The 24,228-nt window shown below is 38.0% G+C and overlaps 1 protein-coding gene across 1 annotated transcript; it reads left to right on the forward strand.

Annotated features, from left to right (window-relative positions):
• Positions 1-12,803: 12,803 nt before the first annotated feature.
• Positions 12,804-14,985, forward strand: LOC147637754 (protein neprosin-like). The gene is made up of 6 exons (XM_086799034.1): positions 12,804-13,034; positions 13,168-13,254; positions 13,468-13,689; positions 13,800-13,973; positions 14,302-14,448; positions 14,602-14,985. The coding sequence occupies exons 1-6, from the start codon at positions 12,804-12,806 to the stop codon at positions 14,983-14,985; spliced, it is 1,245 nt and encodes a 414-aa protein (XP_086655160.1).
• The last annotated feature ends 9,243 nt before the right edge of the window (positions 14,986-24,228 follow it).

Below are 24,228 nucleotides of genomic sequence, written 5' to 3' on the forward strand. Positions count from 1 at the left end.
TCCTCACTTCATGCCCTCTAGTTCTGCATAAACCCATATCGTGCACACCAGCTCATGCATAAACATCCCATGGTGGGAGTTGCATCATGGGAAGGACACTGATATTTTTGGATATTGACATTTTCTGATGTTTTCTGTCATGAGTTGAAAAGTGATCCATTGATTGAAAAACTTTTGGTTCTTGTTTTAGTTGTCAAATATTGCATGTTTTATAGTATATTTATGATCAGCATCCAAAGTATGCATGTATGTATACTTTGTGATTATCTAACATCCAAAGTATGCATCGAGTCTTTACATGTTTTATGTGAAGGCATTATAGCCTACTTATAATTAGGCTTGATTTTAAGTATACATACTTGTGATTATCTAATATCGTAAGTATGCATCGAGTCTTTACTTGTTTTATGTGAAGGCATTATAGTTTACTTATGATTAGGCTTGATTTTTGTTAGATGTTTTACCTATAATTTCTCAATGGTTTTTAGTAGACAAATTAAATTTCATATGCACATCACAAAATACACTATCTTTTTTTCCCAAAAATCATGATATGCACATCACAAAATACACTATCGTTTTTCTCCCAAAAGTTATGATTTCTAACGAGCAAGGCAGTGCCCATCAAAAACCAAGCATTAATCTTATGGTGTCAACACCCGAGTATATGCATACTTATGATTGTAAGCATCCTACATATGTATAAGAGGGCCCTTATAATGTGTTTATGTGAAGGCATTAAGTGTCTTAGTTGATGTCAAAGAATACTGCTTCCAAGACATTTTTCATTTTTGTACTAGATGGAGATAATCAATCAAAATAAAATGGATTAAGAAAATATCAATTAAAGGTTCACTACACTATAGTACGATGCAACTATAGTGGTACTTTTATGGGTGATAACTAAGTTTTGAAAAAGGCAAGCACCAATGAAGCACCATTGTTAGCACAAATATGAATCCACCAAAAATTGAGCCTTATCAGAGGCAAAACAATACACCAAAGAACCATCATTTTTTGTGTAATCCTTATTTAAAAAATTCAAGCAAGCTTAATCCAATTGTATGTAGTGTTAGAAAAAAAATCCCTTTAGAGTATGAAGGCTTATCCCATGAGGGAGAGCTCACATACACGAACCCCCACTTGACGATTCAACCATCCAACACCTCAATCAATCTCTCAATCCCTTAAATCCACTATACTAATCAAGAGAACAAGCAATGCATGACAATCTCTTAATCCCATTCAAATATTGATTAAATCTTAGCTTTCCCTAATGCCAGCAAACCCATAACCGTGCATCTACTAATCCACAAGCTTAAGCAAGCATAGAATGTAACATTCACAAACCCGCAAGCTCATAGAGAGAGTCTATCCATGAATAACTCATTGCCAATGAAGTGGGCAAGAGCTTGCATCAATGGAGACTACACACACACACTACAAGCATGCAGCATACACAAGAGAAAGAAAGAAGCATTCAACTAATCTTAGATTAATCTACTTCAATGATGCTAAAAGAGATTAAGAGAAAGAAGTGGAGCTATACTCATTGGAGCTTGATGCTCATTAGAGTACAATAGAGAGAGAGTTAGAGAGTTGCCATAGCTTGAGAGCTCAAGAGCTTCACTCAATAGCTTATGAGAATGGCCAAAAATGTACTCTTTCTTTAGCTAACATCTCTTTTATAGAGATGTCACTAACCCTAACCCTAGGCCTCTTTCACACATGGGTGGACAACCCCATAAGTGAGCCTTGCTTAATACACTTAGAACTCTTTAGAACCCACATTGGCCTAAAACAATTTACATTGCACTTCGGCACAAAAATATAAAAAAATTATGTGCGTCTTTATGTTCCCATGGCTACAATCCCGCTCTCTCGCATTAATTGCTTCCGGCCTCCTTCCATAATCTGTGTTCCCGTGAGTGTTCCCGTGGAACAACCATTGCACATCAAGAATGAACATTCAAATTACCTAAATCCTACGTTTATGATATCTTGTATAGTTTCACAATAATCGAGAATAAGAAGATTTGTATCACTTGAACTAGCCATTACTCCATAATCAAAAGTTTTGCTTCTCTTATCTATATGCTCCACATGAAAGTGATGACCATGCGGCCATAATGCTTAAATTTAACGATACTATAGCAATTTTACTATCATTAATATGTTAAGAAAAGCTATTATTAATATGCCAAGAACAACAAAACATTTCTTCAAATGGGACATGTACTTGCTTACATGCCAATTGCATCCTTTGGCAAACTCCATCTCTCTCTCATTGAATCCTTTACCATTATCCCTTGATTGCCTAAGAGTATCTTCTAGCCACCTAAGTGATATATTATTGAGGAGAAGTGCGAGCTCTAGTGGGTATGGAAGATCCCTATGAAACTTCTTCTAGCATTTGTTCTTTCCACTTATCCTCCTTTGTACCTATTAATCCACTTTTTTCATTTTTTAGAAGGATTTAAGATACATAACTTGTTTACCATTTCTTGTAATAATTCATTCATCTTATGAGTGATCCCATTTTGTTATGGAACCTGTTCAACTACTTGCTTATAATCTTTTTTGTGACAAAGTCAAGGCATATGAGGATCTATTTGGCTAAGAAACCATGAGATATATACCATGATTCTTGGTGTTGTGAGGCTCCAATTTACTTGTTTATGGAAACTGCATCTAACCTTAGTTAGAGAAGAAATAAAGAAAAACTAAATAAGAAAAGGTTTCAATAAATTTGAAGCCTCTTCATACACAAGACCATGTGCAATCTCCACATAAAGATCAAAATAAAACATGCCGTCATCATCTAGCAACATCATATAGCATCATCGTGATATAAAACAACAACTTTAAACCATAAAAGTGAAATGATTCAAATCATACACAAGACATACTTCTCATTCTTAAATGCATCCATTATCACATGGTTTTTTATAGAAGACAAGTTCATTCTCTACAAGAGCTAAATTCGCTCGACCACCCTTGAGCTCCAGACAACCAAAAACTCCATGCAATGGAGAGCTAAGAAGTTGTAGATCTTAAGTGTGTGTTAGTACACTTAGGACCAGTGAGTCCTGCAGTTCTCACCTAGGTCTCCCATCATAATGGTAACCTATCTCACTCTGCAAAGTGGGCTTCCATAGAAGCATGTGTTCTACCATAGTAGAATTAACCACCATAGTGGATTAACAATATGCAAGCTGACCGCATAGAGATTTTTAGATGCAATTACAATGCTTCATATAAGTTTATATCATACTAAGAAAACCCCATTAAAAAATATCAAAATAATCAAAGGACATGTACGTCTCTAGTCCAATAACGCAATGAATTTTGTCAAACCAAGCCAATTTCCTTCCATATGCATAGTGGCTAGTTCATTCTAGCTTTGAATTCTTCTTGTCCTTTTCCTTCCAAATATAAGAACTCTATTCCCTAACCTTCAAGCTCTTCTTGGTTTAGCTTACGTTATCTTTTAGGGTAATCTCCTCTCATGAGTAAAGATGGACTTTGATTTTCCTCATTATCATGGATTTGGAGTGGTGCACACTCTTGTTCATATGTATGGAATTTCATCCCACACATCATGTCACTAGGGCAACTCATCATGTTCGGATACTCTTTAGTCCCCCTCTTTTACTTAGGGCTTGCCTTGCTCTGGGTCTTTAAATCCACTTCCATAATATAACTTCACCAAGCATATAACTTTAAGGACTTGATATTACATTCTAAGCTTTCTTGATCCCACTTGACTAGGTTCACAAGATTCACTTTAATTCCAATACTTAATTCTAGTTATTATGAAGTTTTTATAGCATTTACAAGTCCCTTGAATTCATAAATGCATCCCCTTATCAATCCTTTAAATATCCCAAGAACGGATACTCATAATGTTTCCTAGAACTATAAATATGTCCTCTAAATTCCCTCTTTCATTTACATGCAAGTAAAGTTTGAATGATCCTTCACTAATCCTTATGAAGGCTTAAACCTTGTTCAATTTAAGCTCCTAGAATCATACTTATGTGCTTAATCACTCTTAAAAGAAATCTCCTCTCAACATGCAAGGCTTAAACCTTGTTCAATTTAAGCTCCTAGAATCATACTTCTTATGTGCTTAATCACTCTTAAAAGAAATCTCCTCTCAACATGCAAGATAAGTCAAAAGATATAGCTTCAATAATTATCTCAGTGTAGCATGATTGGACCCTTCCTAATCTCTAATTTTATAGCTTGATCTGTGTAAATTTTTAGTTAAATAAACATTTCATATGTTCCTTCAAAGTCCCATGGTAATCCCCAAAAGACAGGGTCAAAAAATCATTCTTCTAGCTATGATATTCATCATATGGTGTGTGCGTTTAAGTTTCTATACTTCACAAGAGACCCACATTTTTCCCTTTTTCTCCCAACATGGAAAATGCCCCTGTTAGCTTAAGGTTCCCATGTCCTTTATTATCACACATACTTTCGACACAACTCCCAAAACCACTACACATAAAAAACTGGAAAACATTCTACCTTCAACTCCTAAGAGAGAGGGAGGGTGTTCCTCTCCATACTTCATGATGGTAGACATGTGGGCCTCTTAGACATTCTGTACACATACATGTGCTACCAGCTCCCCTTGGCTTGTGCACTATCATGGCCCTTATTTTTGGATGCTTCTTGGGATTCCATTGCCTTGTAATTGGTGCTCTTGGTTCTCTTAGTTGGCAAGTTTGGTTACCTTCTAGGTGGACTCTCTAGGCTTGGTGGTTGTGGTGATTTATTCTCCCAATTCTTTTACCAAGAAATTTCCCACAAAATCTTAGTAGCATCTCCCCCCTTATTTAAAAAAATATTGCCCCCTCTATCGACTGTAGCTCTTCATGATTAAATAAGAAAAATTACCCCCTCTATCGAGTGTAGCCCCTCATGATTAAATAAGAGTTTTATTTTTTGATGATCTTTTATGGTGAGCTTATAAGGTCATTGGACATGTTTCATTTGATTTTAGTATAAACATGACCATATTCAGGATGAGTTTTCATCAAGTATGGCCAATTTAGGTTTTGGGCCTAGGGGCCTCCACAAACCTGACAAGGCACCCATTATGGTGGTACACTGACTTGTCAAGCCCCCAAGCCCAAAACTTAAAATAGCCATAACTTGCTCAAAACTCATCAGAATATGGTCATGTTTATACTCAAATTGAGTGGGATGGCAATAACTTGCTCAAAACTCATCAGAATATGGTCATGTTTATACGCAAATCAACTTGAATATGGTCAAGTTATGATAAGTATGAAAGTATGTTATAAAAATATTTGGATGCAAGTTATGTGTAGTATAATTTATCGGGTGTTTTAAAGAAAGAACTTTTGTCTAGGTCCTAGTAGGGAAACCTAATTTGAATAGTCTATATGGCCAAAGGCTATTGGCTAGTAGCATCGAGCCCGCATGTGTAAATGTCGCAAGACCAAATCTATATTGTTTTCAAGGCTTGGGCGATTGGGGGATAGCATAATGGTTAGTGTAGATGATTGCTTTATGTGAGGCTTAATTCCTATTTGGGGCCATATAAGTGTGTAGGTCGCGCACATTAATCATTAGTATACCACAAGTCACTACTTTTCTGTAATAATATCCTTGTGGGCTTGGAATTGTATTGTTTTCAAGGCTTGGCAGTGATTGGGGGATAGCCCAATGGTTAGTTTAGATGAGTGCTATGCATAAGGCTCTATTCTTATTTGGGACCATATTATTAACCAATAGAGTGTAGGTACACATTAATCATTAGTATACCACGAGACACTAATTTTTTGTAAACCAATATGGTTTACAATATTTTTGTGGGCTTGAGAATTTTCAAGAGCCAACACTAGTGCAAAAAGTGTTCTCCCATCACTAAGAAAAAATGTGAACAAATGTCCAATATATCATTAACCATTCTTCAATGTAGGCGAGCACATTTTCATTGTTCAATATAGATTTTGGTATACCGTTTGTGCACTTGGCAACATCCCCCACACAAAATCTAGAATGAGCACACCGACATTTATGCTAAGCCCCTTTTTAAAAAAAAACACCATTTAATGTGTATTTCACCGTGAGGGCTCAGGGATGGACAAGAGTACCCTCGAGGTTGGGCGGGGGGACATTTATATAGTGTAAAGGCCCTAAGAGAGAGGGAGGGTGTTCCTCTCCACACTTCATGATGGTATACATGTGGGCCTCTTAGGCATTGTGTGCACATACATGTGCTACCAGCTCCCCTTGGCTTGTGCACTATCATGGCCTTGATTTTTGGATACTTCTTGGGATTCCATTGCCTTGTAATTGGTGCTCTTGGTTCTCTTGGTTGGCAAGTTTGGTTACCTTCTAGGTGGACTCTCTAGGCTTGGTGGTTGTGGTGATTTATTCTCCCAATTCTTTTACCAAGAAATTTCCTACAAAATCTTAGTAGCATCTCCCCCCTTATTTAAAAAAATATTGCCCCCTCTATCGAGTGTAGCTCTTCATGATTAAATAAGAAAAATTACCCCCTCTATCGAGTGTAGCCCCTCATGATTAAATAAGGGTTTTATTTTTTGATGATCTTTTATGGCGAGCTTATAAGGTCATTGGACATGTTTCATTTGATTTTAGTATAAACATGACCATATTCAGGATGAGTTTTCAGCAAGTTATGGCCAATTTAGGTTTTGGGCCTAGGGGCCTCCACAAACTCGACAGGGCACCCATAATGGTGGTACTGACTTGTCAATCCCCCAGGCCCAAAACTTAAAATAGCCATAACTTGCGCAAAACTCATCGGAATATGGTCATGTTTATACTCAAATTGAGTGGAATGACAATAACTTGCTCAGAACTCATCAGAATATGGTCATGTTTATACGCAAATCAACTTGAATATGGTCAAGTTATGATAAGTATGTTATAAAAATATTTGGATGCAAGTTATGTGTAGTATAATTTATCGGGTGTTTTGAAGAAAGAACTTTTGTCTAGGTCCTAGTAGGAAAACCTAATTTGAATAGTCTATATGGCCAAAGGCTGTTGGCTAGTAGCACCGAGCCCACATGTGCAAATGTTGCAAGACCAAATCTATATTGTTTTCAAGGCTTGGGCGATTGGGGGATAGCGTAATGGTTAGTGTAGATGATTGCTTTCTGTGAGGCTTAATTCCTATTTGGGGCCATATAATTAGACTAATAGTGTGTAGGTCATGCACATTAATCATTAGTATACCACAAGTCACTACTTTTCTATAAACCATGGTTTATAATGTCCTTGTGGTCTTGGAATTGTATTGTTTTCAAGGCTTGGCAGTGATTGGGGGATAGCCCGATGGTTAGTTTAGATGAGTGCTATGCATAAGGCTCTATTCTTATTTGGGACCATATTATTAACCAATAGAGTGTAGGTACACATTAATCATTAGTATACCACGAGACACTAATTTTTTGTAAACCAATATGGTTTACAATATTTTTGTGGGCTTGAGAATTTTCAAGAGCCAACACTAGTGCAAAAAGTGTTCTCCCATCACTAAGAAAAAATGTGAACAAATGTCCAATATATCATTAACCATTCTTCAATGTAGGCGAGCACATTTTCATTGTTCAATATAGATTTTGGTATACCGTTTGTGCACTTGGCAACATCCCCCACACAAAATCTAGAATGAGCACACCGACATTTATGCTAAGCCCCTTTTTTTAAAAAAACACCATTTAATGTGTATTTCACCGTGAGGGCTCAGGGATGGACAAGAGTACCCTCGAGGTTGGGCGGGGGGACATTTATATAGTGTAAAGGCCCTAAGAGAGAGGGAGGGTGTTCCTCTCCACACTTCATGATGGTATACATGTGGGCCTCTTAGGCATTGTGTGCACATACATGTGCTACCAGCTCCCCTTGGCTTGTGCACTATCATGGCCTTGATTTTTGGATACTTCTTGGGATTCCATTGCCTTGTAATTGGTGCTCTTGGTTCTCTTGGTTGGCAAGTTTGGTTACCTTCTAGGTGGACTCTCTAGGCTTGGTGGTTGTGGTGATTTATTCTCCCAATTCTTTTACCAAGAAATTTCCTACAAAATCTTAGTAGCATCTCCCCCCTTATTTAAAAAAATATTGCCCCCTCTATCGAGTGTAGCTCTTCATGATTAAATAAGAAAAATTACCCCCTCTATCGAGTGTAGCCCCTCATGATTAAATAAGGGTTTTATTTTTTGATGATCTTTTATGGCGAGCTTATAAGGTCATTGGACATGTTTCATTTGATTTTAGTATAAACATGACCATATTCAGGATGAGTTTTCAGCAAGTTATGGCCAATTTAGGTTTTGGGCCTAGGGGCCTCCACAAACTCGACAGGGCACCCATAATGGTGGTACTGACTTGTCAATCCCCCAGGCCCAAAACTTAAAATAGCCATAACTTGCGCAAAACTCATCGGAATATGGTCATGTTTATACTCAAATTGAGTGGAATGACAATAACTTGCTCAGAACTCATCAGAATATGGTCATGTTTATACGCAAATCAACTTGAATATGGTCAAGTTATGATAAGTATGTTATAAAAATATTTGGATGCAAGTTATGTGTAGTATAATTTATCGGGTGTTTTGAAGAAAGAACTTTTGTCTAGGTCCTAGTAGGAAAACCTAATTTGAATAGTCTATATGGCCAAAGGCTGTTGGCTAGTAGCACCGAGCCCACATGTGCAAATGTTGCAAGACCAAATCTATATTGTTTTCAAGGCTTGGGCGATTGGGGGATAGCGTAATGGTTAGTGTAGATGATTGCTTTCTGTGAGGCTTAATTCCTATTTGGGGCCATATAATTAGACTAATAGTGTGTAGGTCATGCACATTAATCATTAGTATACCACAAGTCACTACTTTTCTATAAACCATGGTTTATAATGTCCTTGTGGTCTTGGAATTGTATTGTTTTCAAGGCTTGGCAGTGATTGGGGGATAGCCCGATGGTTAGTTTAGATGAGTGCTATGCATAAGGCTCTATTCTTATTTGGGACCATATTATTAACCAATAGAGTGTAGGTACACATTAATCATTAGTATACCACGAGACACTAATTTTTTGTAAACCAATATGGTTTACAATATTTTTGTGGGCTTGAGAATTTTCAAGAGCCAACACTAGTGCAAAAAGTGTTCTCCCATCACTAAGAAAAAATGTGAACAAATGTCCAATATATCATTAACCATTCTTCAATGTAGGCGAGCACATTTTCATTGTTCAATATAGATTTTGGTATACCGTTTGTGCACTTGGCAACATCCCCCACACAAAATCTAGAATGAGCACACCGACATTTATGCTAAGCCCCTTTTTTAAAAAAAACACCATTTAATGTGTATTTCACCGTGAGGGCTCAGGGATGGACAAGAGTACCCTCGAGGTTGGGCGGGGGGACATTTATATAGTGTAAAGGCCCTAAGAGAGAGGGAGGGTGTTCCTCTCCACACTTCATGATGGTATACATGTGGGCCTCTTAGGCATTGTGTGCACATACATGTGCTACCAGCTCCCCTTGGCTTGTGCACTATCATGGCCTTGATTTTTGGATACTTCTTGGGATTCCATTGCCTTGTAATTGGTGCTCTTGGTTCTCTTGGTTGGCAAGTTTGGTTACCTTCTAGGTGGACTCTCTAGGCTTGGTGGTTGTGGTGATTTATTCTCCCAATTCTTTTACCAAGAAATTTCCTACAAAATCTTAGTAGCATCTCCCCCCTTATTTAAAAAAATATTGCCCCCTCTATCGAGTGTAGCTCTTCATGATTAAATAAGAAAAATTACCCCCTCTATCGAGTGTAGCCCCTCATGATTAAATAAGGGTTTTATTTTTTGATGATCTTTTATGGCGAGCTTATAAGGTCATTGGACATGTTTCATTTGATTTTAGTATAAACATGACCATATTCAGGATGAGTTTTCAGCAAGTTATGGCCAATTTAGGTTTTGGGCCTAGGGGCCTCCACAAACTCGACAGGGCACCCATAATGGTGGTACTGACTTGTCAATCCCCCAGGCCCAAAACTTAAAATAGCCATAACTTGCGCAAAACTCATCGGAATATGGTCATGTTTATACTCAAATTGAGTGGAATGACAATAACTTGCTCAGAACTCATCAGAATATGGTCATGTTTATACGCAAATCAACTTGAATATGGTCAAGTTATGATAAGTATGTTATAAAAATATTTGGATGCAAGTTATGTGTAGTATAATTTATCGGGTGTTTTGAAGAAAGAACTTTTGTCTAGGTCCTAGTAGGAAAACCTAATTTGAATAGTCTATATGGCCAAAGGCTGTTGGCTAGTAGCACCGAGCCCACATGTGCAAATGTTGCAAGACCAAATCTATATTGTTTTCAAGGCTTGGGCGATTGGGGGATAGCGTAATGGTTAGTGTAGATGATTGCTTTCTGTGAGGCTTAATTCCTATTTGGGGCCATATAATTAGACTAATAGTGTGTAGGTCATGCACATTAATCATTAGTATACCACAAGTCACTACTTTTCTATAAACCATGGTTTATAATGTCCTTGTGGTCTTGGAATTGTATTGTTTTCAAGGCTTGGCAGTGATTGGGGGATAGCCCGATGGTTAGTTTAGATGAGTGCTATGCATAAGGCTCTATTCTTATTTGGGACCATATTATTAACCAATAGAGTGTAGGTACACATTAATCATTAGTATACCACGAGACACTAATTTTTTGTAAACCAATATGGTTTACAATATTTTTGTGGGCTTGAGAATTTTCAAGAGCCAACACTAGTGCAAAAAGTGTTCTCCCATCACTAAGAAAAAATGTGAACAAATGTCCAATATATCATTAACCATTCTTCAATGTAGGCGAGCACATTTTCATTGTTCAATATAGATTTTGGTATACCGTTTGTGCACTTGGCAACATCCCCCACACAAAATCTAGAATGAGCACACCGACATTTATGCTAAGCCCCTTTTTTTAAAAAAACACCATTTAATGTGTATTTCACCGTGAGGGCTCAGGGATGGACAAGAGTACCCTCGAGGTTGGGCGGGGGGACATTTATATAGTGTAAAGGCCCTAAGAGAGAGGGAGGGTGTTCCTCTCCACACTTCATGATGGTATACATGTGGGCCTCTTAGGCATTGTGTGCACATACATGTGCTACCAGCTCCCCTTGGCTTGTGCACTATCATGGCCTTGATTTTTGGATACTTCTTGGGATTCCATTGCCTTGTAATTGGTGCTCTTGGTTCTCTTGGTTGGCAAGTTTGGTTACCTTCTAGGTGGACTCTCTAGGCTTGGTGGTTGTGGTGATTTATTCTCCCAATTCTTTTACCAAGAAATTTCCTACAAAATCTTAGTAGCATCTCCCCCCTTATTTAAAAAAATATTGCCCCCTCTATCGAGTGTAGCTCTTCATGATTAAATAAGAAAAATTACCCCCTCTATCGAGTGTAGCCCCTCATGATTAAATAAGGGTTTTATTTTTTGATGATCTTTTATGGCGAGCTTATAAGGTCATTGGACATGTTTCATTTGATTTTAGTATAAACATGACCATATTCAGGATGAGTTTTCAGCAAGTTATGGCCAATTTAGGTTTTGGGCCTAGGGGCCTCCACAAACTCGACAGGGCACCCATAATGGTGGTACTGACTTGTCAATCCCCCAGGCCCAAAACTTAAAATAGCCATAACTTGCGCAAAACTCATCGGAATATGGTCATGTTTATACTCAAATTGAGTGGAATGACAATAACTTGCTCAGAACTCATCAGAATATGGTCATGTTTATACGCAAATCAACTTGAATATGGTCAAGTTATGATAAGTATGTTATAAAAATATTTGGATGCAAGTTATGTGTAGTATAATTTATCGGGTGTTTTGAAGAAAGAACTTTTGTCTAGGTCCTAGTAGGAAAACCTAATTTGAATAGTCTATATGGCCAAAGGCTGTTGGCTAGTAGCACCGAGCCCACATGTGCAAATGTTGCAAGACCAAATCTATATTGTTTTCAAGGCTTGGGCGATTGGGGGATAGCGTAATGGTTAGTGTAGATGATTGCTTTCTGTGAGGCTTAATTCCTATTTGGGGCCATATAATTAGACTAATAGTGTGTAGGTCATGCACATTAATCATTAGTATACCACAAGTCACTACTTTTCTATAAACCATGGTTTATAATGTCCTTGTGGTCTTGGAATTGTATTGTTTTCAAGGCTTGGCAGTGATTGGGGGATAGCCCGATGGTTAGTCTAGATGAGTGCTATGCATAAGGCTCTATTCTTATTTGGGACCATATTATTAACCAATAGTGTGTAGGTGCACATTAATCATTAGTATACCACGAGACACTAATTTTTTGTAAACCAATATGGTTTACAATATTTTTGTGGGCTTGAAAATTTTCAAGAGCCAACACTAGTGCAAAAATTTTCCCCCACCATGCCTTACACCCCACAAAATCTAGAATGAGCACACCGAAATTTATGCTAAGCCCCTTCAAAAAAAAAAACACCATTTAATGTGTATTTCACCGTAGGGCTCAGGGATGGACAAGGGAGACTCAGTACCCTCGAGGTCTTTTTTTTGCGGGGGGGCGGGGAAAACATTTCCATAGTGTAAAGGCCCTAAGATTTCTCCCAATGGATGCCGATAGTTAGTAGTACCGACTACGCGCAGTCCGAATCTTTACAAGGTTTCTGGACAATAGTATGACGGTGGTGATGAGAATAAGGCAAGGTTTATATTATAGACACTGCACAATAATATGACGGTGGTGATGATGACTTTGCGAGGGCGCAATGACAGACATCTATCGGCCAGCGACGTCCTCTTGAGCATTTTAGTATTGTCTAGTTTCTTCGTGCATGTTGTGCGAGGAAGAAGTCTTACAGCCGATCAAGTAAGAGACTCGCTAAGTGGGTACACCAGGGAGGATGTCGCCAAAGCGCATCTGCAACTCCGCGAGCTTATCAAACCATCGGTTCGGAGCATCCAGGTGGACGAAATTATCTCATTAATTAGGTCAATGCAGTAATTAATATAGATCAAATCATCAATTACTTTGATTCGGTGCGTTTATTGATCATATAAACGTCGATGCATGTTATGTTGTCTTGTGAACCCTACAGAGTCCCGATGGAGACATCATTGATTGCGTGTTGCGGGAGAAGCAGCCTGCGTTAGATCACCCGTTGTTAAGAAACCATACTATCCAGGTCAATTATTCTCTCTCTTTTTAGCTAGCTAAGCACCTTAGATTCAATCATGCGTACTGTTAAAAGCTCCTTAAGATTTAGTATATCGACGTATTATTAGGTTAACAGAGATTATTGCATACACTAACAGGAATTCCCGAGCTTTTCTCCCGATGCAATTAAACGCAATCCACATATTATTAGGTTAACAGAGATTGCTGCACATACTAACAGGAATTCCCGAGCTCTACTCCCGATGGAATTAAACGCAATCCTGAGATGGATAATTATCCGCCAGTTTTGATCGCGGGTGCGCAGCTTTGGCATCTCAATGGCATCTGTCCAATTGGAACCGTGGCAATACGAAGACCTTCTTTGCTGTATATTCTCAAGTCCCGTAGAGTCGTGCATTGTAAACAGAAGCGCTTCTCACGAGATTTTACAGGAAACATCGAGGTCAGTTAAATAATCAAATCTCGTGCTTGATTAATTTCAAGTCGATTAGGATAATGATTGAGTCCAGCTTAAGCCCATAATTTTTTTAAAGGAAGTACATGTATTTGCAGTTTGCCAAGGCCGTGTATTCCCACGGCCAACCCATATTTGGAGCCTCCGCATCACTCAGCATATGGAATCCTCACGTTGAGAATATAGCTTCTGAGATGAGCGCGGTCGACGTGTGGCTGACTGCTGGATCCGCCTTAGACAACACCCTCAACACGGTCGAAACTGGATGGTCGGTAAGCTCACTAGCCTCAAACCTTTGCATACATATTGAGACCTTCAGGGGGTCCCTAATTAACATCTAATGTGATTTCTTATCCCCTAAACATCTAACATCAAATCTAAAAATTACTGTACTAATAAGCTGTGGAACAGTCCTTATAAGACATTATTCTAACACTTCTCCATGTTAGGTGAACCCTGAACTCTATGGCGATAACTACACCCGCCTTTCCACCTACTAGACGGTGGGTTATAAATCTTTGATGGGATCAAGTGATTCAAAATCCTCATGTACAAGAATTGCTTCCTTCTCATGTTTCGTTTCACTTCGCATGCATGCAGAAGGACTTCTATGTAGACACAGGATGTTTTGATCTCACCTGCCCAGGCTTCGTCCATGTGGCATTTCAAATTGCCATAGGTGCAACCATATTCCCTACTTCTACCGATAAAGGCCATCTAGTTGATGTCTCTTTTCGTATTTGGCAGGTGAGGTTATTGATAAATCAATCAAATTGGATTCTCCTTGAGATAAATGTTGAGCCATAATGCATTTTTTTATGTACAGTACACATTTGGATATGTTGAGCTCATTGACTAATAACTCATTGTGATATATGCCTATGCTGACGTTGCTTGTAGGATCTTGTAACTCATAATTGGTGGCTAGCATATGGCACAATTGATGTGGGATATTGGCCATCAGAATTATTTACAAATCTAGCACAATATGCAGACACAGCTAGTATTGGAGGATCGGTGATCAACTCGAAAGTTGGAGGAGTACATACTACTACTGAGATGGGCAATGGAAACTTTCCTAGCGAGGGTGTGGATGTTGCAGCTACTTATGCCCACTCCCTGCAGGTGATGACTTCACCAAATATACTCACAGATGCAAGGGCAAGTGATGTCGTGCTCGTCACTTCTGACCCTGACTGCTACAATATACAAACTACCACTCATGCTGCTATGGGCACCACGGTAGTCCTCGGAGGGCCGGCACATGGCCCTGGTTGTCCATGATCCTCACTTCATGCCCTCTAGTTCTGCATAAACCCATATCGTGCACACCAGCTCATGCATAAACATCCCATGGTGGGAGTTGCATCATGGGAAGGACACTGATATTTTTGGATATTGACATTTTCTGATGTTTTCTGTCATGAGTTGAAAAGTGATCCATTGATTGAAAAACTTTTGGTTCTTGTTTTAGTTGTCAAATATTGCATGTTTTATAGTATATTTATGATCAGCATCCAAAGTATGCATGTATGTATACTTTGTGATTATCTAACATCCAAAGTATGCATCGAGTCTTTACATGTTTTATGTGAAGGCATTATAGCCTACTTATAATTAGGCTTGATTTTAAGTATACATACTTGTGATTATCTAATATCGTAAGTATGCATCGAGTCTTTACTTGTTTTATGTGAAGGCATTATAGTTTACTTATGATTAGGCTTGATTTTTGTTAGATGTTTTACCTATAATTTCTCAATGGTTTTTAGTAGACAAATTAAATTTCATATGCACATCACAAAATACACTATCTTTTTTTCCCAAAAATCATGATATGCACATCACAAAATACACTATCGTTTTTCTCCCAAAAGTTATGATTTCTAACGAGCAAGGCAGTGCCCATCAAAAACCAAGCATTAATCTTATGGTGTCAACACCCGAGTATATGCATACTTATGATTGTAAGCATCCTACATATGTATAAGAGGGCCCTTATAATGTGTTTATGTGAAGGCATTAAGTGTCTTAGTTGATGTCAAAGAATACTGCTTCCAAGACATTTTTCATTTTTGTACTAGATGGAGATAATCAATCAAAATAAAATGGATTAAGAAAATATCAATTAAAGGTTCACTACACTATAGTACGATGCAACTATAGTGGTACTTTTATGGGTGATAACTAAGTTTTGAAAAAGGCAAGCACCAATGAAGCACCATTGTTAGCACAAATATGAATCCACCAAAAATTGAGCCTTATCAGAGGCAAAACAATACACCAAAGAACCATCATTTTTTGTGTAATCCTTATTTAAAAAATTCAAGCAAGCTTAATCCAATTGTATGTAGTGTTAGAAAAAAAATCCCTTTAGAGTATGAAGGCTTATCCCATGAGGGAGAGCTCACATACACGAACCCCCACTTGACGATTCAACCATCCAACACCTCAATCAATCTCTCAATCCCTTAAATCCACTATACTAATCAAGAGAACAAGCAATGCATGACAATCTCTTAATCCCATTCAAATATTGATTAAATCTTAGCTTTCTCTAATGCCAGCAAACCCATAACCGTGCATCTACTAATCCACAAGCTTAAGCAAGCATAGAATGTAACATTCACAAACCCGCAAGCTCATAGAGAGAGTCTATCCATGAATAACTCATTGCCAATGAAGTGGGCAAGAGCTTGCATCAATGGAGACTACACACACACACTACAAGCATGCAGCATACACAAGAGAAAGAAAGAAGCATTCAACTAATCTTAGATTAATCTACTTCAATGATGCTAAAAGAGATTAAGAGAAAGAAGTGGAGCTATACTCATTGGAGCTTGATGCTCATTAGAGTACAATAGAGAGAGAGTTAGAGAGTTGCCATAGCTTGAGAGCTCAAGAGCTTCACTCAATAGCTTATGAGAATGGCCAAAAATGTACTCTTTCTTTAGCTAACATCTCTTTTATAGAGATGTCACTAACCCTAACCCTAGGCCTCTTTCACACATGGGTGGACAACCCCATAAGTGAGCCTTGCTTAATACACTTAGAACTCTTTAGAACCCACATTGGCCTAAAACAATTTACATTGCACTTCGGCACAAAAATATAAAAAAATTATGTGCGTCTTTATGTTCCCATGGCTACAATCCCGCTCTCTCGCATTAATTGCTTCCGGCCTCCTTCCATAATCTGTGTTCCCGTGAGTGTTCCCGTGGAACAACCATTGCACATCAAGAATGAACATTCAAATTACCTAAATCCTACGTTTATGATATCTTGTATAGTTTCACAATAATCGAGAATAAGAAGATTTGTATCACTTGAACTAGCCATTACTCCATAATCAAAAGTTTTGCTTCTCTTATCTATATGCTCCACATGAAAGTGATGACCATGCGGCCATAATGCTTAAATTTAACGATACTATAGCAATTTTACTATCATTAATATGTTAAGAAAAGCTATTATTAATATGCCAAGAACAACAAAACATTTCTTCAAATGGGACATGTACTTGCTTACATGCCAATTGCATCCTTTGGCAAACTCCATCTCTCTCTCATTGAATCCTTTACCATTATCCCTTGATTGCCTAAGAGTATCTTCTAGCCACCTAAGTGATATATTATTGAGGAGAAGTGCGAGCTCTAGTGGGTATGGAAGATCCCTATGAAACTTCTTCTAGCATTTGTTCTTTCCACTTATCCTCCTTTGTACCTATTAATCCACTTTTTTCATTTTTTAGAAGGATTTAAGATACATAACTTGTTTACCATTTCTTGTAATAATTCATTCATCTTATGAGTGATCCCATTTTGTTATGGAACCTGTTCAACTACTTGCTTATAATCTTTTTTGTGACAAAGTCAAGGCATATGAGGATCTATTTGGCTAAGAAACCATGAGATATATACCATGATTCTTGGTGTTGTGAGGCTCCAATTTACTTGTTTATGGAAACTGCATCTAACCTTAGTTAGAGAAGAAATAAAGAAAAACTAAATAAGAAAAGGTTTCAATAAATTTGAAGCCTCTTCATACACAAGACCATGTGCAATCTCCACATAAAGATCAAAATAAAACATGCCGTCATCATCTAGCAACATCATATAGCATCATCGTGATATAAAACAACAACTTTAAACCATAAAAGTGAAATGATTCAAATCATACACAAGACATACTTCTCATTCTTAAATGCATCCATTATCACATGGTTTTTTATAGAAGACAAGTTCATTCTCTACAAGAGCTAAATTCGCTCGACCACCCTTGAGCTCCAGACAACCAAAAACTCCATGCAATGGAGAGCTAAGAAGTTGTAGATCTTAAGTGTGTGTTAGTACACTTAGGACCAGTGAGTCCTGCAGTTCTCACCTAGGTCTCCCATCATAATGGTAACCTATCTCACTCTGCAAAGTGGGCTTCCATAGAAGCATGTGTTCTACCATAGTAGAATTAACCACCATAGTGGATTAACAATATGCAAGCTGACCGCATAGAGATTTTTAGATGCAATTACAATGCTTCATATAAGTTTATATCATACTAAGAAAACCCCATTAAAAAATATCAAAATAATCAAAGGACATGTACGTCTCTAGTCCAATAACGCAATGAATTTTGTCAAACCAAGCCAATTTCCTTCCATATGCATAGTGGCTAGTTCATTCTAGCTTTGAATTCTTCTTGTCCTTTTCCTTCCAAATATAAGAACTCTATTCCCTAACCTTCAAGCTCTTCTTGGTTTAGCTTACGTTATCTTTTAGGGTAATCTCCTCTCATGAGTAAAGATGGACTTTGATTTTCCTCATTATCATGGATTTGGAGTGGTGCACACTCTTGTTCATATGTATGGAATTTCATCCCACACATCATGTCACTAGGGCAACTCATCATGTTCGGATACTCTTTAGTCCCCCTCTTTTACTTAGGGCTTGCCTTGCTCTGGGTCTTTAAATCCACTTCCATAATATAACTTCACCAAGCATATAACTTTAAGGACTTGATATTACATTCTAAGCTTTCTTGATCCCACTTGACTAGGTTCACAAGGTTCACTTTAATTCCAATACTTAATTCTAGTTATTATGAAGTTTTTATAGCATTTACAAGTCCCTTGAATTCATAAATGCATCCCCTTATCAATCCTTTAAATATCCCAAGAACGGATACTCATAATGTTTCCTAGAACTATAAATATGTCCTCTAAATTCCCTCTTTCATTTACATGCAAGTAAAGTTTGAATGATCCTTCACTAATCCTTATGAAGGCTTAAACCTTGTTCAATTTAAGCTCCTAGAATCATACTTATGTGCTTAATCACTCTTAAAAGAAATCTCCTCTCAACATGCAAGGCTTAAACCTTGTTCAATTTAAGCTCCTAGAATCATACTTCTTATGTGCTTAATCACTCTTAAAAGAAATCTCCTCTCAACATGCAAGATAAGTCAAAAGATATAGCTTCAATAATTATCTCAGTGTAGCATGATTGGACCCTTCCTAATCTCTAATTTTATAGCTTGATCTGTGTAAATTTTTAGTTAAATAAACATTTCATATGTTCCTTCAAAGTCCCATGGTAATCCCCAAAAGACAGGGTCAAAAAATCATTCTTCTAGCTATGATATTCATCATATGGTGTGTGCGTTTAAGTTTCTATACTTCACAAGAGACCCACATTTTTCCCTTTTTCTCCCAACATGGAAAATGCCCCTGTTAGCTTAAGGTTCCCATGTCCTTTATTATCACACATACTTTCGACACAACTCCCAAAACCACTACACATAAAAAACTGGAAAACATTCTACCTTCAACTCCTAAGAGAGAGGGAGGGTGTTCCTCTCCATACTTCATGATGGTAGACATGTGGGCCTCTTAGACATTCTGTACACATACATGTGCTACCAGCTCCCCTTGGCTTGTGCACTATCATGGCCTTGATTTTTGGATGCTTCTTGGGATTCCATTGCCTTGTAATTGGTGCTCTTGGTTCTCTTAGTTGGCAAGTTTGGTTACCTTCTAGGTGGACTCTCTAGGCTTGGTGGTTGTGGTGATTTATTCTCCCAATTCTTTTACCAAGAAATTTCCCACAAAATCTTAGTAGCATCTCCCCCCTTATTTAAAAAAATATTGCCCCCTCTATCGACTGTAGCTCTTCATGATTAAATAAGAAAAATTACCCCCTCTATCGAGTGTAGCCCCTCATGATTAAATAAGAGTTTTATTTTTTGATGATCTTTTATGGTGAGCTTATAAGGTCATTGGACATGTTTCATTTGATTTTAGTATAAACATGACCATATTCAGGATGAGTTTTCATCAAGTATGGCCAATTTAGGTTTTGGGCCTAGGGGCCTCCACAAACCTGACAAGGCACCCATTATGGTGGTACACTGACTTGTCAAGCCCCCAAGCCCAAAACTTAAAATAGCCATAACTTGCTCAAAACTCATCAGAATATGGTCATGTTTATACTCAAATTGAGTGGGATGGCAATAACTTGCTCAAAACTCATCAGAATATGGTCATGTTTATACGCAAATCAACTTGAATATGGTCAAGTTATGATAAGTATGAAAGTATGTTATAAAAATATTTGGATGCAAGTTATGTGTAGTATAATTTATCGGGTGTTTTAAAGAAAGAACTTTTGTCTAGGTCCTAGTAGGGAAACCTAATTTGAATAGTCTATATGGCCAAAGGCTATTGGCTAGTAGCATCGAGCCCGCATGTGTAAATGTCGCAAGACCAAATCTATATTGTTTTCAAGGCTTGGGCGATTGGGGGATAGCATAATGGTTAGTGTAGATGATTGCTTTATGTGAGGCTTAATTCCTATTTGGGGCCATATAAGTGTGTAGGTCGCGCACATTAATCATTAGTATACCACAAGTCACTACTTTTCTGTAATAATATCCTTGTGGGCTTGGAATTGTATTGTTTTCAAGGCTTGGCAGTGATTGGGGGATAGCCCAATGGTTAGTTTAGATGAGTGCTATGCATAAGGCTCTATTCTTATTTGGGACCATATTATTAACCAATAGAGTGTAGGTACACATTAATCATTAGTATACCACGAGACACTAATTTTTTGTAAACCAATATGGTTTACAATATTTTTGTGGGCTTGAGAATTTTCAAGAGCCAACACTAGTGCAAAAAGTGTTCTCCCATCACTAAGAAAAAATGTGAACAAATGTCCAATATATCATTAACCATTCTTCAATGTAGGCGAGCACATTTTCATTGTTCAATATAGATTTTGGTATACCGTTTGTGCACTTGGCAACATCCCCCACACAAAATCTAGAATGAGCACACCGACATTTATGCTAAGCCCCTTTTTTAAAAAAAAACACCATTTAATGTGTATTTCACCGTGAGGGCTCAGGGATGGACAAGAGTACCCTCGAGGTTGGGCGGGGGGACATTTATATAGTGTAAAGGCCCTAAGAGAGAGGGAGGGTGTTCCTCTCCACACTTCATGATGGTATACATGTGGGCCTCTTAGGCATTGTGTGCACATACATGTGCTACCAGCTCCCCTTGGCTTGTGCACTATCATGGCCTTGATTTTTGGATACTTATTGGGATTCCATTGCCTTGTAATTGGTGCTCTTGGTTCTCTTGGTTGGCAAGTTTGGTTACCTTCTAGGTGGACTCTCTAGGCTTGGTGGTTGTGGTGATTTATTCTCCCAATTCTTTTACCAAGAAATTTCCTACAAAATCTTAGTAGCATCTCCCCCCTTATTTAAAAAAATATTGCCCCCTCTATCGAGTGTAGCTCTTCATGATTAAATAAGAAAAATTACCCCCTCTATCGAGTGTAGCCCCTCATGATTAAATAAGGGTTTTATTTTTTGATGATCTTTTATGGCGAGCTTATAAGGTCATTGGACATGTTTCATTTGATTTTAGTATAAACATGACCATATTCAGGATGAGTTTTCAGCAAGTTATGGCCAATTTAGGTTTTGGGCCTAGGGGCCTCCACAAACTCGACAGGGCACCCATAATGGTGGTACTGACTTGTCAATCCCCCAGGCCCAAAACTTAAAATAGCCATAACTTGCGCAAAACTCATCGGAATATGGTCATGTTTATACTCAAATTGAGTGGAATGACAATAACTTGCTCAGAACTCATCAGAATATGGTCATGTTTATACGCAAATCAACTTGAATATGGTCAAGTTATGATAAGTATGTTATAAAAATATTTGGATGCAAGTTATGTGTAGTATAATTTATCGGGTGTTTTGAAGAAAGAACTTTTGTCTAGGTCCTAGTAGGAAAACCTAATTTGAATAGTCTATATGGCCAAAGGCTGTTGGCTAGTAGCACCGAGCCCACATGTGCAAATGTTGCAAGACCAAATCTATATTGTTTTCAAGGCTTGGGCGATTGGGGGATAGCGTAATGGTTAGTGTAGATGATTGCTTTCTGTGAGGCTTAATTCCTATTTGGGGCCATATAATTAGACTAATAGTGTGTAGGTCATGCACATTAATCATTAGTATACCACAAGTCACTACTTTTCTATAAACCATGGTTTATAATGTCCTTGTGGTCTTGGAATTGTATTGTTTTCAAGGCTTGGCAGTGATTGGGGGATAGCCCGATGGTTAGTTTAGATGAGTGCTATGCATAAGGCTCTATTCTTATTTGGGACCATATTATTAACCAATAGAGTGTAGGTACACATTAATCATTAGTATACCACGAGACACTAATTTTTTGTAAACCAATATGGTTTACAATATTTTTGTGGGCTTGAGAATTTTCAAGAGCCAACACTAGTGCAAAAAGTGTTCTCCCATCACTAAGAAAAAATGTGAACAAATGTCCAATATATCATTAACCATTCTTCAATGTAGGCGAGCACATTTTCATTGTTCAATATAGATTTTGGTATACCGTTTGTGCACTTGGCAACATCCCCCACACAAAATCTAGAATGAGCACACCGACATTTATGCTAAGCCCCTTTTTTTAAAAAAACACCATTTAATGTGTATTTCACCGTGAGGGCTCAGGGATGGACAAGAGTACCCTCGAGGTTGGGCGGGGGGACATTTATATAGTGTAAAGGCCCTAAGAGAGAGGGAGGGTGTTCCTCTCCACACTTCATGATGGTATACATGTGGGCCTCTTAGGCATTGTGTGCACATACATGTGCTACCAGCTCCCCTTGGCTTGTGCACTATCATGGCCTTGATTTTTGGATACTCCTTGGGATTCCATTGCCTTGTAATTGGTGCTCTTGGTTCTCTTGGTTGGCAAGTTTGGTTACCTTCTAGGTGGACTCTCTAGGCTTGGTGGTTGTGGTGATTTATTCTCCCAATTCTTTTACCAAGAAATTTCCTACAAAATCTTAGTAGCATCTCCCCCCTTATTTAAAAAAATATTGCCCCCTCTATCGAGTGTAGCTCTTCATGATTAAATAAGAAAAATTACCCCCTCTATCGAGTGTAGCCCCTCATGATTAAATAAGGGTTTTATTTTTTGATGATCTTTTATGGCGAGCTTATAAGGTCATTGGACATGTTTCATTTGATTTTAGTATAAACATGACCATATTCAGGATGAGTTTTCAGCAAGTTATGGCCAATTTAGGTTTTGGGCCTAGGGGCCTCCACAAACTCGACAGGGCACCCATAATGGTGGTACTGACTTGTCAATCCCCCAGGCCCAAAACTTAAAATAGCCATAACTTGCGCAAAACTCATCGGAATATGGTCATGTTTATACTCAAATTGAGTGGAATGACAATAACTTGCTCAGAACTCATCAGAATATGGTCATGTTTATACGCAAATCAACTTGAATATGGTCAAGTTATGATAAGTATGTTATAAAAATATTTGGATGCAAGTTATGTGTAGTATAATTTATCGGGTGTTTTGAAGAAAGAACTTTTGTCTAGGTCCTAGTAGGAAAACCTAATTTGAATAGTCTATATGGCCAAAGGCTGTTGGCTAGTAGCACCGAGCCCACATGTGCAAATGTTGCAAGACCAAATCTATATTGTTTTCAAGGCTTGGGCGATTGGGGGATAGCGTAATGGTTAGTGTAGATGATTGCTTTCTGTGAGGCTTAATTCCTATTTGGGGCCATATAATTAGACTAATAGTGTGTAGGTCATGCACATTAATCATTAGTATACCACAAGTCACTACTTTTCTATAAACCATGGTTTATAATGTCCTTGTGGTCTTGGAATTGTATTGTTTTCAAGGCTTGGCAGTGATTGGGGGATAGCCCGATGGTTAGTCTAGATGAGTGCTATGCATAAGGCTCTATTCTTATTTGGGACCATATTATTAACCAATAGTGTGTAGGTGCACATTAATCATTAGTATACCACGAGACACTAATTTTTTGTAAACCAATATGGTTTACAATATTTTTGTGGGCTTGAAAATTTTCAAGAGCCAACACTAGTGCAAAAATTTTCCCCCACCATGCCTTACACCCCACAAAATCTAGAATGAGCACACCGAAATTTATGCTAAG

The sequence above is a fragment of the Cibotium barometz genome, chromosome 6 (assembly GCF_041138505.1).
Source record: "Cibotium barometz isolate CiBa-2024 chromosome 6, ASM4113850v1, whole genome shotgun sequence".
NCBI lineage: Eukaryota > Viridiplantae > Streptophyta > Polypodiopsida > Cyatheales > Cibotiaceae > Cibotium > Cibotium barometz.

Bases quoted from the DNA above. Each gene is read 5' to 3' on its own strand.
- LOC147637754 (XM_086799034.1), top strand. From the start codon at position 12,804: ATGACGGTGGTGATGATGACTTTGCGAGGGCGCAATGACAGACATCTA. The intron at 13,690-13,799 runs GTCAGTTAAATA...ATGTATTTGCAG, and splicing joins ATTTTACAGGAAACATCGAG to TTTGCCAAGGCCGTGTATTC. The intron at 14,449-14,601 runs GTGAGGTTATTG...CGTTGCTTGTAG, and splicing joins TCTCTTTTCGTATTTGGCAG to GATCTTGTAACTCATAATTG.